At 30.5% G+C, this 12682-nt stretch overlaps 1 protein-coding gene across 1 annotated transcript; it reads right to left on the bottom strand.

Moving 5' to 3' along the window:
- Positions 1–5531: 5531 nt before the first annotated feature.
- Positions 5532–6733, bottom strand: LOC111033189 (cuticle protein 7-like). The gene is made up of 2 exons (XM_022313831.1): positions 6601–6733; positions 5532–6095 (listed from the first exon to the last, which is right to left on the bottom strand). The coding sequence occupies exons 1-2, from the start codon at positions 6610–6612 to the stop codon at positions 5697–5699; spliced, it is 411 nt and encodes a 136-aa protein (XP_022169523.1). The 5' UTR covers positions 6613–6733; the 3' UTR covers positions 5532–5696.
- Between the last annotated feature and the right edge of the window lie 5949 nt (positions 6734–12682).

The following is a 12682-nucleotide window of genomic DNA, read 5'->3' as shown; positions in this document are numbered from 1 at the left end:
ACCGAGCATCGTCCGGATTATCGATTTTCCGGATTACCGGAGGTTTTTCAAAATTATCTACTCAAATGACTAAGATTTAACTTTAATTTCACCATCTTTATATTTATTGCATTTTAAATTACAAGAATAATAATTAAATTAAAACTAAATTAATGAATTACAAAAAAAAAAAAATGTCTATAATAATATGTATGTAGAACTTAAGTATGGTAATCGGTAATTTTTTTCTGAACAATACTTTTAATTTTCAACAAATGGAATTTTGCCGTCCGGATTACCGCGTTCTCCGGATTATCGGGGGTCCGGATTATCGAGGCTCTACTGTATATATATTATACATTGATAAATCAAAATAATATGTTGTTTAACTAATATTTATTTTCATTATAAAAACAATGTCTATTTTCCTAGGTTTTTGTCCCAACTCATCAATGACTTCTTCAGGAGTTAAATTTATATCACGGTATACCTACAACATGGTCAATCCATTTAATCTGTCCCGTGTAAATAATTATTTTTCAGTTTAAAATATAATGTTATAATATAATGGAGTATAATTTGGAATATCCCATATCTAATAATAATTATTATTAAATAACAACTTCGGTGACGACGGTCTTCTCGCCGTACTTTTTTAATCGAAACTCGATTGTGACGGTAACACTGAAATTCCCTTAATTTAATTTTGTATTTATTTTTATTAATACTATTAATTTTTTTTCTTAAATTGTCATCATGTTTATTATACATTTTTACGTAATTACGTAAACTGAAAAAAATACTAAAGGGGGGGGGGGGGTTTGAACACCCAAAACCCCCCCTCCCCGTGTGTACGCCACTGGAACAATCTCATATTAGGTCCCCCTCGCTATTTAAGCCTTTAAAATATATGTGTCTATGGCGGGACGTCAGTACATAGCAGTACCTAATAAGTGTATCGTGATGGCGTGATGTAGACTGGCGTGGATGTTGCGCATCGGCTCTTCTTGTGGAAAAAACTGTTGATGGGTCGATTTCGTATGATCCGTATATAGTCCGTGATCTGATGTAATCCCTTCCTAATTGGTGTGTATCGGTTGATCGAAACGTTAAGCCAGTGGTTCTCAACCGATGTGCCGCGAGGTCGATTAGGTATGCCGTATATGCAGCAAGAAATGTCAAACATGTATAGGCACGTGGCGATAACTATTGCCTCCGCCGAAGTTGCTATGGTTGTCAAGTGCGTGAGTGATGTGTCGTGAAAACTTGTGATGTACAATAGTGCAGGGACGGATCCAGGAGGGGGGCCTAGGGCCTACATATTTTTTTATAATTCTACAGATCCTGATATTACTATATTTAAAATCACAAGTTTCTCTACCCTGAGACGGGTAAAAACCTGGCTACGCTCTAGAATGCAAAAGGATCGCTTAACTTCGTTATGTTTATACTTAATGTTCATAGGGAAGTTGAAATAAGCATTGACCAAATAATTGACAGATTTGGAAAAAGTGACAATGTAAAAAGGTGTTTAGACTTTGTTATTTAATATAAAAATATTATTTTATTTATCACATTGATGCCTACTATTATAACAAAATTGTTAAATTAGGAATAAAGGATAATAATTTATTATAATTGTATTTGCGTTGTAAAAAAATTGTTGCCCCCCCCCCCCCACAGATCTTTGCTCTGGATCTGTGCCTGCAATAGTGTACTGTGAACCAAAAAAGGTAGAGGACCACTGTGTTAAGGCAACGTAAGTACCTCTAGTATAACATTTGTATCGTTCCGTGGAACGTTCGATCGTACTTGGTTGGGGCGAGGAGACATGGGCATTATTAATGTGTTCCATGTGTCGGGTGAGTATACGGAATGCTCAATGCATGTATATATCGCATGCGCATGCATATGCATATTGCGCTAACCCGCACATGGTACCGACCACGGTTATCGCTACATCACACATCTGATATTTTTTAATTATGTCAAGAAGTAAAAAATACAAAGTTGGATTTGAAGAATTAACAAAAATTATTGAAAATGTTTTGGTAGTTCCAGTATCTAGTGCCTCAGCACTCAGCAGAAAGGAGTTGCTCGACGATGAAAAGAGTAAAAACATATCTAAGGTCAACGATGACAAGTAGCAGACTAAATAATTTAACTTTGCTGTCTATTGAGAGAGAAATAAGTGGAAAATTCATAGAATATCCATCTGCTGTAATTGACGAGTTTGAATCAATGAAAAAAAGGAAATTGGAATATTCAATCTAAAAATATTTTAATTGAGCTATATCTTTTTTATTAATTTAATTTTATACTATTAGTTTTAAAACATAAAATAAATCCATGTAATATGCCTATAAAAAATTTATAACCTACGGTACTCTGATACTTTTTTATTTTATAAAAATATTCATTGGTAATCCTTACATCAAAATATCGGGCCCAACCTAGAAAAAAATGTCTAGCTACGCCACTGTCTATATCAAAAAATTCTAAGTACACTATACCTTACTGTCCTTACTTTACACACCTTAGTTACCCTATATGATCGATCATTGTTTGGTTAATATGTGTGAAAATCCTCAAGGTGTAGTTAAGGTTTATTTATACATTCGTTGGATTTTTGATAAAAGGTTCCTATAATATTATGCAATCGTAATATAAATAAAATGTGGAATATCTTAAGCCTTTCCAACAGCATATCTATATGGATGACCTATTTGACTTTTAATCTAAATAATGAATATAAGCTATATGCTGTTGGTAGATTAATTTAAAAGTAGATACTGAAAATCCTAAATTTAATAATTTAAAACCACTGCACAACAAATAGCAGTCATTTGCACTTCTGGAAGGATTCCACTCTATTATAATATTATGAAGGAGTTGGTCCGTGGCAACACACTACGCGCTAGATGTCCCTTGCATTTGTGTGTGTGTACTGTGTATGGATAATTAATATTCTTCACGTGGAACCCATAATTCTAGTGTGACCAAATTAATGAGATTATTTTTTACATGTGGTATAATTATTAATTAATGTAATATATTACGCTCGTATAAATTATTATTATAATTATTCCGTATATAAATGTATAATATGCTCGTGTACACTCATCCATAAATGTATATTATGTAATATGTATAATGTACATAATACATATTATATAGGGGGTTAGGGAAAAAAAGCAAGTGAAAAAAAAGCATATGGAAAAAAAAGCAAATTGAAAAAAAGCGAATGAAAGAAAAGCAAAAGCATATTGGAAAAAAAAGCGAAAACCAATTATTATTATTATTATAGACATAAATTGTACATAATAACAAAAATTACTACTAAAGTATTAATTTTAGGATTATAACCTATGCTATAGCATACTAGTGAATTATTTTGATCAAACTTATATTTCGGGAATAAATAGACCAATTGGAATTTCACGGCCAGGTAAAAAAACTAAATTTCAAAATATTCATCCAATCTTCCCACCTGCTACGTGGAATGTACACGAAACAACTATTAAAAATGCAGAGCGTACTAATATTGAAACAGAAGGATTTAATCATCGATTTTCTAAACCCGTTAGCTATAATCATCCCTCTATTTGGACACTGATTAAAAAAATTAGATTAGAGATAGATTCAGATAGCACTATCATGTTGATGCACTTAACATGAAATACCTACACTTATGACTCATTATAATATTATAATATACATAATATATTTAATTAATGAATTATTTTTATTTGATTTTTTTTTAACAAACTATTTGTAATAATTTATACCTATAAATAATATAATAATTGGTTTTCGCTTTTTTTTCCATATGCTTTTTTTCACTTGCTTTTTTCACTTGCTTTTTATTCAATTGCTTTTTTTCCTAAACTCATTATATATAGGCATATATAAATACAATCATCTCATGGTATACGTCCTTACTAATATCATATTAAGTGTATTGTGTATGTGTATTTATATTTGAATATAGTAAACCAGAGCCTCTTGATCTGCATCTGGAGCATCGACTTAATTATAAGTCCTAGTGTCCCACAATTTTAGATTTATCTGAATCTATAGATTTATATATCTATTGGCTTGCTTATACCTACGGTATTTATATATGCACTTGGGAGTTGGGAGTGTGGAGTGATCACAGATTTAGGTTTTCAATGATAATGAGTCGAAGTAATAGCTCGTCTTCGTTTACAAATTCAAATTCAATGACTTAAATACTGATCACATCTGTAGTGCATACCTTGAAGGACATTGCGTATTTGTGTATGTACCTACGTTTTATTTATTTAACGACGTAGCATGTCTTGGTCGACTGAACAGAAATATGGTTCTGCCACTATTATTGATTAAATTATACGTACCTAAGTATACCTATATACTAATACTATATGTCTATATACTTGTATTAAGTTTAAATTTCAAAATATTCAAAAATATATATATTTACCTGCCTATATATAAAATATGTTTAAATAAATTTGAAGACTGCTGTATGATTCAAATGTCTGTTTCATTATTTTATACATATAAAATAAACCTGTCCCACGCTACCTGGCATACTCATATAATCTTCGTTTACTTCAATAACAGTTTTTTACATTAATTAATGGTATTACAACTTATACAGTTAAACAGGCACGAGGCACACACATATAAACTACACATGTATCTGATTTAGTTTCTTCAGTCGATTTTATCGAATATAATATTTAGGTCTTAGCATTTAATGTAGAAATTACAAACGGTAGGTATAGATAGTAGATACCTACATTAACAATAACTTAGTTACTGTTCTCGTGAAGAATAATGTTTTTATCAAGCATAAAAATAAGAGAATACCCAAGACCCAACCTTGTTATAATTATAGTTAAAACCTTGATGATTTCCAACACTTGGAGAATTCTTGTAACTTTATCAGTTGCAGTAATGTAATTTTTTCTAAATCTCAAATTTATTCTAACTGTGTATTCCATGTATTTTACATATCGACTGTCGACCTACAGATGCCCCAGGTATAAGTACTAAATAGTAAGAATTTAATTTAAAACATCTCAACTTCTAAAATTAAAATAGGTAATTAAGTTAAAAATTGTTAGGTACTTATATAAAAATATTTATTATAACTTAAAAAGAAAGTATTATAAAAAATGTTGTAAATTTTAATGTTTTAATTATTATTCCAATAACAATGGTTTTAAGTTTGTTTTATTAACGATGGTTCATAATTCATAAAAGCTATCAATTTATCATTGTAGGTTTTCATTAAAATGTAATGGGCATTCATTGAAATTCTTCGAATGTAGGCTAAATAACGAAAAGTGAGAAAAAGATAGTCTATAAAATTCAAATGGTTTCGGCACTGTTGCCTATTATATTTAATATTTAGAGTATTTTTTAAGGGGTATTATAACTTGTTTACCTATTAAGGGGCGGAATATGTTTAGTGCCTATATCAGTATATCCGTATAAAATATAATTCCGTCTCTGGTTGATGCAGGTTAGCAAGAGTAGATAAAAAAAAATACAACATCGTGTTCTATAGTAACAACTGCAATGGCGAATGTTTTATTCAATAAAAAAAAATGTGCACGACGTGCATATCATAGCAAATAATCTGTAGCATCAACCGCTTGACTAGCTGTTTGGTAACACAATTTTCTGCATAATCGCGGTGCCCTTTTCTTTTTTCTTTTTTGATTTCAGTAAAACTTGTTGTGCGACGAATGTTTGAACGGATGAAGTGACTCGTGATGTTGCTGGTAGTCGTCCACGGTGTCTGCAGAGTGCTCGCCATGGTAATGGGGTGCTTCGATCTTCTTGACAACGGCGTTGAAACCGTGTTCGTGGTCAGCGGTATACTCGACCACGCGGGTGGAACCGTCTGGTTCCACGAGACGGTACGATCCTTTGACGTTACCGTGACCGTCGCTCACCTCGTGCTGGCTCTTGATGTCGTGCGTGTGAAGATCTTTCACACCGTACTCGAAATGATATGGTTGAGGTGCGTGATCGTAGTGATGGTCAGCATCGTAACTTTTGTACTCAATGGGCGGGTAAGCAAAGGCCATGTGCCCGAACAAAGCGGCAAACATTATCAACTGGAAAGTTAAACGTTGCGTTTTTATTGAGCTCTGACAATATATTATAATATACGGAATATGCCCTTGTATTACTGCAGTGTGATTTAATAAAATAAAATGTTTGTAAAGTCAATTGTTTCTACTATCTACCTACACACCGACTGTCTAAATCTCAATCTCCGATGTAATTTAAATATTCTATTAGAACGTGAAAATTAAGCCGATGGCATTTTTCTAATGATGTAAAAAAATATGTTCATTTAAGGGATAATTAATATACCTACTTCATGGTACATAGTAACTAATATTGTTGTAAATTGTAATAGGTACCGCCTATAATAGTATACTATTATTAGGTTGGACTGATTTATTGTAGTATTTATTGAATATTATTTTATGTAATTCTATATGATTCATAAATAAAATATTTTATATAAATAATAACATAAAATATTATCAAAATAAAAATGATGATTGTATTTGTTAAAAATTAGTAAATAATAAGTATAGAATATAATCTTACCTTTGTAGCCATTTTGAATGTGTTTTAGTATGAAGGTACTAATGTACAATTCTACAAAACGTGATGTTTGAAAATAAATTTGTCTTCACAAAAAAGATGAGTACACTGATGATAATTGAAACTATGTGTTTGGTATTTATACTAAAAGTCCCACTATTTAATACGATTTTCGCCTAGATAAATTAACTAAGAAATGGATCGAGTTACATCAACTCATTAAAAATAACAACAATTTTACACGAAATACTCATCTTCATCCTTATTAGTGTAAATATTATTACGTAATCAATTATATTTCTAATGAAAAAATGTTACGAAAAATGAGTGCGTACATAAGTACACACTGTACACATATGTATTACAATATCACAGGTATATGTTACGACTTATAATTGTAGTGTATAATATAATAATATAGTGCATACCATATTAATTTGTTGATATTGTGGTTTAATTAAAATAATGTTTGCCAAATTAAAATATTTTATTTCACAATGCTTCTGTAATACATTATTATACATTTATAAATAAACAATAATTGTATAACATTTTTTGTTTTTTAGATATGTCTAGCAACTATAGATGAAATAGATTTATCTGTGGGTTATAGACATTTCAGTTATGTTTCACGTGATAAATGTTATTATAAACTAAACTGTTTTTATTTTTTTTAAAACCATTTTGGAAGCAGAAAAAGTAATCTCTGCGCATTTCATATAACGTGTATAGTCGCCAAATCAATATAACATTGTGACACGTACAAAGAAGGATATATTGTACAGTATCTATGCCACTGCCAGTGTTCTAAAGTAAGTGATTAAAAGTACCTACTGAAGATTCAATACTTTTTTAATGCTTTAATTTTTGAAGTATTTGGATGGTATTTTAAATCCTTTTTTTTGTTTCTTTAATTCTTAATTTGTTTCTTCTTGTAATCCTTGTTAAATAAAAATACGATGCCGTCGTGGTCACCCTGAAGCGTTATAAAAATTATATTATATAATATAATACAACCCCCCCCCCCTTCTCCGAAATTGTTTGGTGTTATATTATGTGGTAGTAAAATAACTATTTCAATCTAGAATAATCAATATACATTGTACGTTTACGTTAAATAAATAAATATAACAGGCTTGGTTTTTGTAGCGTATTTTGAATAACTATAAACATTACATCTATACCGATAGGTACACAGGCAGTCAATATTGCTTCATGAACAAAATTAGAATACATTTTTTTAGATTTAGCCCTCCCCCCAAATTAATTTCTAGTTACGGCCTTGGGTGTTCCTAACTCAAAAATGAAGAACTATAGAGAGTAAATTGTCACCCTATTTTCATATTAGTATTTACTAGACCAGGCATATCAATAATGCGTTCCTTGATAATTTTTTTTTAAGGTTTGTATATTGCAATATTAATGGATAATTAACTGTAAAAAAATGTATACAACGTTCTCTTCATGTTACAATTATGTAAGTGAGAGGTATATAATATATATTATGTTTTTACTTATCTGTCTTATCTTCCGGTAGAAGCACGTTCTTTTCATCATGCTTAATTACATACCTGCCTTAAAAAAAAAAAAAACAAAAAAAAAGGTATCTGGTAAAACAGAAAAGGTCCATAATTTTGCTCCCCAACAGTGCTAACAGTAGAAAACTAGAAACAGTTAAATCTTCTAAAAATAGATGATGATACACAATCGTAAATTGTAATTATTAATATTTAACAATGTAATGCAATACCTAATACTTATAAACTAAAATTGGTAACTATACTACAACTATGTTAGCCAAATTTATAGACAATAGATCCGAAGATTTTATTCTAGGGAAATGTGAATGACTATTGATTGCAGATTGTAATCTATGAATGACCAATGGGATGACTAATTTGCAAGTGGGATCTATATAAAAGGGTTATACTACCAAAAGGTCCGTGGTTGAAATGACCGAGGCATAAAAATTCCGTGGTGAAAATTTCTGGTACAAATAGTTAGATAAAAGGAAATATATGATGTGATGCACAGTCAAACTTCCAATTAGTATTGATATAAATTGTAACTAAATGATTTACCTGACGAAATTAATAAATAATCTTGTATGGGTACCAACATCGGAAAAATATTCAGAAAATATATCGGTTAAATACATTATTTTAAATGATGTTGTACATACACATATGTAGGAATTTGTTTAGTTAAGATAGTAAAAAATCTAGTATTAACTAGATAGTTAATACTTAATTAACCTGAGAAATCATTATAATATAGGTATTATATGCTTATGATGGTAATGATAGTAAATAGGTAGGTGCCTAATTATTATCATTGATTTTTTTTTTAAATTTATTATTTTGAATATTGTTATAAATATGTACCGGGCTTTCTTACCTCGGAATTTTTAGGCTTAGGATTTATCTAATTCTGACATTTTATACCTCGGACTATTTTCCTAGGTCTTTTATACTCCCGAATTTTTTACCGTAATTCCTATAAAAGGCACCTACTAAGTTTTTTCACACCCATGTTGTTTCTAAGAATAATTTAAGTAAAAACAAACCTAACATTATAAGCGTCTTGTGAAGGAGATTATAATTTATCTATACATTTATTTATATATATTTTTGGTACTCGGAAAAAAAAGTCCTAGAAATAAATTATCTTTAATTAGAAAAATTTGATTGGAATGTTTATGTACTTAATATTATAAACCATACCTATATAGTGTGTCCCAAAACTCCTACATCACTCTTCTTATGCCCATACCAAATCATGCAGTTTTTTCTACAGTAATTTGTAAGTTGAAACTAATTTAATATATGTATGCTTTCTTAACATAAGTACTTCAGAGTGTTATTTACCCAATAAAACTAAAGTAACTGTAATTTGGCTAGTTGACTTTATCTTGAATAGGAATATTTAATAAAGGTATTAGATTACAATTACATAAATATATTAGGTATATCGTTACCTATGAAAAACAATGTTTATTGAACTTACCTATTGTTGTTAAATAATATTAAAATCATACAAAATAAATTTGAATTTAAATATATAATTTAAAAAATATAAAATATGCTCAATTTCATGCAACAGTCAACTAACTAGGTGTCTAGGTATATTAAAATTATTAATTCTTTGTCAGTTCACTCAGTTCTGTATTTTATTTATCTTCAACATCAATATTAATATTGTAAATTAATTGTGAACTCCATAAGCCCACCAAAAGTTTTTACTCAAAAGGATTGGGTATTAAGTACCTAATAATAGAAATGTAAGTAGACATTAATAACTTGTATTTAAGTAAGATGCCACGTTATGTGATATGTGAATATGTATGTGTTTATTGTTATTCTGATTAAATAAATAGATAAATAAAATATATGATGTAAAAGTACAAAAACATAATTATATTAAACTTTTTTAAAGCTCGGTTATGCATAATATAAAATAAAGAATAAACAATATCAATAACTAGAGCGTATAATCATTGAATGTTAAGTCTTTGACTTTTAGTAATAGTAATTTTTTTTAAAACATTTAAGAAATGAACTATACAATTTAACTGTTAACTTGTGATAAATAACTAGCGCTATGGACTACCAGGAATTTGTACGTTTTTAAATTATCATTAGAAAAATAGCTAAGTAATATGGAATAACAATTAGAAATTCAGACTGCAATGACGACAAATAATTATTTATGCTGTAGCCATATACTCAAGCTTCAAAGTTTGTGGTCAGAAGACGAGTAATGAGTATATACAATATATATAGTCGTTGGCACAAAAAACATCCTATGTGCCAAATTTATGATTTTGAGGTTTTGGTAACCCTGGATTCAGAAAAAAATAATCTATTTATTGATAAAATCTCCTATGTGCTACTTGCATCTGAGAATTAATGAAATGCTATGTACTGACGTCCCGCCATAAACGCATAGGCTAGATAGCGAGGGGGACATAATATGAGAATTATATGACACATTAATATGACACATTGGGAAGTTGTCGACCTCGGGGATTTAAGAACAACGACGCAATAAGAAATAGGGTGCGTAGTTCTGAGTATCCGACCACCGAAAGAGCGTTGTGAAAATATAAATAAAAAGAGTTAAAACCATAAATATCTATGGGCATAAATATTAAATATAATATTATTCTATTATAATTAAATATCCGTCAGATAATATATCTAATATGTCGGCAGCGATAACCGCATAGGAGGCGACCGTTTCCTGGAAACCCACGACCACACACGTGCAATCGTAAACGGGGTCAACGCTATCTCATAGCTAGGGGAAGAGTGGAGAGTAGGCCTATAAAACAGGGACCCATCCACCCGATATTCAGACGTGATTTACCAGAGTCAGTGCGAGCACCTTCACGCCAGTCGACTCTCTGACAAATTTCAGTGTATTAAAAATATCAGTTTTACATGTCAAAATAAAGTCTATGTTCATAATATTCTACAATTGACTTTGAATTATTTACACCCTGTCATCTCTTGTCTTATACACCACGATCTGTGGGCTGGATCACTACAGAAAAATAAAAAGTGATTTCTTCTATGGGTTACCTGCAATAAATCATTGATGAAATATCTTAATATGTGTTATCTCCATCTTAAAAAATTCTCCTATGCGTTACCAACTATAAATCGTTAATAAAATTACTACAATATGATTTTTTTTTTTTAACGTTTTTCTAGTGTAAAGTTTTGTCGTGTCAACGATGATATGTTGTAGTGGAGAACTGGAGAAACAGGACCATCTAGAGCCTGGAGGAGGATAGTAAGAATTCGGACTTTTGAATTTTATCAAATTATTTCCACGTGTATGGTCAAGAATAGTGAAATTTTGAGAAACTGTCACACTTTAATAGGTACTGACATGAATTGAAATATCGTGCAATTGGGATTTAAACTTTGCTAACGTCGACTTATAATAAATTAGATAATCGTGAAATTAATTTATTGTTATTATAATATATAATATATATCTTATATATATAAAAATTTCGTGTCACGATGTATGTTCGCGATAAACTCCGAAACTACTGAACGGATTTTGTTGAAACTTTTTACATGTTGTGTATTTTGGTCCAACTTAAAAGATAGGATAGTTTTTGTCTAAAATGTATTAATATATTAATTAACATTTTAATACATTTACATACCTATGTATAATTGCATGGTTAGTTTCGTTTGTTATTTATATTTATACAGTTTAAATTGCATTGGTTTAGTGTTTTCGTATTTTACGTTACCCCACTACCCATAAATACTTAGTATTGTGTTATTATCGTGCAGTGTTCAGTATTGAATATTCTTTAATTTTTTTAAAAATGTATTATAATGCCGCGGAAATCTAACCTTAACAATCAGTATACGAAAAATGCACGACGTATGCTTGCTAATAGAGCCCATGAATCGGAAGAACAAATTGCAGCAAGAAACACAGCTCGACAAATCAGAACAGCAGAAATTCGCAGACAAGAGTCTTGAGAACAGTGTGATGAACGTCTACGACAAAATAATATATTGAGAACAAGATCGGCGCGAGAACGGCACATAGCCACATTTAGAGAACGCGACAGAGAGCCACAAGTGTGCATCATTCGTTCGCCTCGCGTTCGAATATGCACCAGACATCAATTACTCTGCACATCCTAAAATTATAATTGGTGCAATGGATAAAATATGCCAATATTGTCAAGCGTTAAAATTCCGCAATGAAACGACTGGTATGTGTTGTGCACTTGTGCATCTGGAAAAGTTGTACTGGCACCTCTTCCTATTCCACCGGAACCTATAAAATCATTTCTTGCTGGCGAATCAGACGATCCGAAATTATTTTTAAGTAAGTGTGATATTTGTGTAATATTATATTATATGTTATCGCTTATCGATAGTGGTTTGTTGTATATATCGCGCCGACCCCGGTGAATTTATATGTATTATTACGTTTCCGTCAGTGTTCGTTGCGAAGTTGTGTCGCGAACTACTACGCCTCATGACGTTCAATAAATATACCTTGTCAATAATATTTTGAGTATTTATTATTTTATACAAATATCACA

Source organism: Myzus persicae, unplaced genomic scaffold, assembly GCF_001856785.1.
Source record: "Myzus persicae strain clone G006 unplaced genomic scaffold, MPER_G0061.0, whole genome shotgun sequence".
NCBI classification, from domain to species: Eukaryota; Metazoa; Arthropoda; class Insecta; order Hemiptera; family Aphididae; genus Myzus; species Myzus persicae.
Note: the sequence above shows the minus strand (reverse complement) of the source record. Positions and strands in the feature narration are given on the sequence as shown.